Genomic DNA, 2,788 nt, shown 5'->3' on the forward strand with positions numbered 1-2,788 from the left:
TGTCCTGGCCAGAAAGACACTTCCCACGTGAAGTGCTTTTGCTTCCTTTCTAGGTAAAAGCAATGGTTGCAAAGTCTTTCTTTTTAGGATGGCAGAAGACATTGTTAAAAGATGTAATTTACCCTCTTTAATGTTTTCTGTGGGCTTGTTTGAATTGCTCTCAACGTGAAGATGGATTCCCTGTGTTTTATAGCGTGGAAAGTACCAGACCAGTTGCTGTATAGGGGGGATGCCAGTGGGACGCTCGTGTGGAGTACGTGCGTCCTGCCCACGTCCCTTCTAATTCAGACATCGTGCTGAAAATTAAGTTGTTATGCTCTTTCTTTGCTGCAGCGGCCTCTCAGTGCTGTTACGAGTCAAGTACAAGTTGCGAAAGCATCAAAAAGCCAAAAGCACCATCCCTAAGATGTTCCAGGATGTTGTCCGTAGGCACCCCGACAAAGTGGCCCTGATTTATGAGGCCACCGGTGAGCAGTGGACCTTCAGGAGGCTGGATGAGTACTCCAATGCCGTGGCCAACTACTTCTACCAGCAAGGCTTCCGGCTGGGGGACGTCATTGCGATCTTCATGGAGAGCCGCCCCGAGTTTGTTGGCCTCTGGCTAGGGATGGCAAAAATCGGCATTGAAGCGGCGCTAATCAACTTCAATTTGCGCTTGGATTCTCTGATTTACTGCGTGACGACTTCGGGTGCGAAAGCCCTGATCTTCGGAGGGGAGCTCTCTTCAGGTGAGTCACTTGGGTGTTCGTACGCCTTACAGGCAACTCGTGAACTGCTCTCTTGGTCCTGAATAATGCAGAGGTCGAGAAAACTAAAAACAAAAAGGCAGCTGGCCCTATTAAAAGCTACGGAAGATGGTAAATCTGACTACAAAAGGCAGAAGCATTCAGATAGTGTCTGAGGCTAAGAGAGGAGCGGTGTTTTGAGTAGAGCGGTCAGTAGCTCGGTTTCATCTGCCGGCATCTTCCTGATTTTGTGGTGCCCGAACTGAGCTCGCTGATTTGCTCTCGTTTCGTTGGATCTGGAAGCGCTGCGTCGGGAGTCTTGCACTTCATCGAGAAGTAGTGAATCGTGCCACGAGGCTTATTTTCCTGCCGCAAGGCATATTTTTCTCTTTTGCTATTTTAATACCCTTTGCTTAATGCCACTCCTTCTGCGGCAGGATAGGTTTGTCAGCGGATGCTGGTTTTAAGTAAATCCCTGCTTCTCTAATGAACCCTGTTCTGATGTTTATTGTTAGATCCCGTGGTTTATTATTCTGAATCATCTCCTTGAACCATTCTAGATCACTTGAAGATCGTGACGTGGTGGGTCGTGGGGAGAGGCAATTTTGCGTAGTTTTTTTGTTAGGGTTTTTACTGGACCCAGGTCAGTCTGACTGCACTGATGCGGATGTTATCTGGACGTGGTGTGATGTAAGTATTTTGAAGGAGTCCCTGGTTCTTCAGGTCCTGTGGTTTTGGGGCACAACAGGATGTTACACAGATTATTTTTGCCACTGCCTAGAGTGTTGTGTTTGTTGCAAAAGCGACTTGCTTTGTCTTGCAGCGATATCTGAAGTGAATGGGATGTTGGGGAAGAACATGGCAAAGTTCTGCTCCGGTGACTATAACCCGGATGTCGTTCCTGTGGAGACCAGACATCTTGATCCTCTTCTGAGTACTGTATCGAAATCGCCCCCGACTCAGATTCCGGTCAAAGGTTTAGATGGTAATTTTGTCAACGATTTTTATTTCTCAATGTGGTGTGTGCGAGAGCTGGACTAGGCGACAGCAAAACAAGAAAACTAAGCAAGGTGGAGGGATTAAATCAACCCATTTTGGGCTCAGAAATAGAAGAAAGGAGAAAAAAAGAAAAAGAAAAAAAAAGATCCTGGTTCCGGGGTACTTTGGGTTAAGTTTCTCATTGTCTGAGACTCCCGAGCTTTACATAACTAACGTTATTTAGTGTCTGAAGGAGGGAGATTGGTGCCTTCCCAAAGACAACTCTTCCGTTACAGGATAATAGCCGCTGGAGTTGTGTGTGGGGTGAAGCGGCCGGCCCGCCAGGACTTACCCGCTGCTTCGCTAGCTCTACGAGTCCATCCGATCTGTCTGTAACATTTAACAGCCCGTACTGCCTTCCCCCACAGCTGACTCGTGTGTAATTAATCTTTCCTTGTAATATGCTTGGGGCGAGGATGAGTATTGGTGGGTTTGGGATTCAGGAGAGGGAAACGAAGATGCTAACTGGCCTCCAGTCTGTGTTTCGTACTTTAAGACAATGAAGCGTATCTGAGATCCCTGAGGCATGAGACTCCATTTTGGTACTTTGTTTACAGTAGGAGAAATGATGCTGCCGAGAGGCTTTTCCTTTAGAGATTTTTTTTTTTTTTTTTTAAATTAGTTAGATACATACCCTGCCGTCAGACACAGGTTGAGACCTTTCTCGACTGATTTGGAATTAATGTCCGACCTGGAGAGCTAATCTAGTCCTAGGACAATTTGCGTAAAGGTACACAGGTCGTGTCCTCAGAGCTCTGCAAAGTCTTCATTTCGCGTTCCTGTATTTACCATTACGGACAACGTGCAGGTTCTCCCTCAGCCTGCAACTCCATGTTTGTGTCGGCCTTCGCGGCTCACTGTCCCCTGTGCTGTCACCATTTCAAAGCTGTTCCTCGGCCACTGGGAACAAAGCCTAAACCACAAACCAAACCCTGTGGGAATTTTCTCAGGCGGTTGAGAACAGTCTGTCTGACGCCTGTTTCCATTCTTCTAGACCGGCTCTTCTATATCTACACTTCAGGAAC

The 2,788-nt window shown here is 47.1% G+C and overlaps 1 protein-coding gene across 1 annotated transcript in view; it reads left to right on the forward strand.

Moving 5' to 3' along the window:
- The first annotated feature begins 337 nt into the window (after positions 1-337).
- The window catches only part of SLC27A1 (solute carrier family 27 (fatty acid transporter), member 1), a 6,913-nt gene continuing 4,462 nt past the window's right edge, over positions 338-2,788 (forward strand). Inside the window, 3 exon segments of the mRNA XM_009579843.1 lie at positions 338-728; positions 1,549-1,710; positions 2,758-2,788. The exon segment at positions 2,758-2,788 is cut by the window's right edge and continues 1 nt beyond it. Coding sequence (XP_009578138.1) covers positions 407-728; positions 1,549-1,710; positions 2,758-2,788 — 515 coding nt within the window. The 5' untranslated portion in view covers positions 338-406.

This window comes from Fulmarus glacialis, unplaced genomic scaffold (assembly GCF_000690835.1).
Source record: "Fulmarus glacialis isolate BGI_N327 unplaced genomic scaffold, ASM69083v1 scaffold25756, whole genome shotgun sequence".
Classification (NCBI taxonomy): Eukaryota; Metazoa; Chordata; class Aves; order Procellariiformes; family Procellariidae; genus Fulmarus; species Fulmarus glacialis.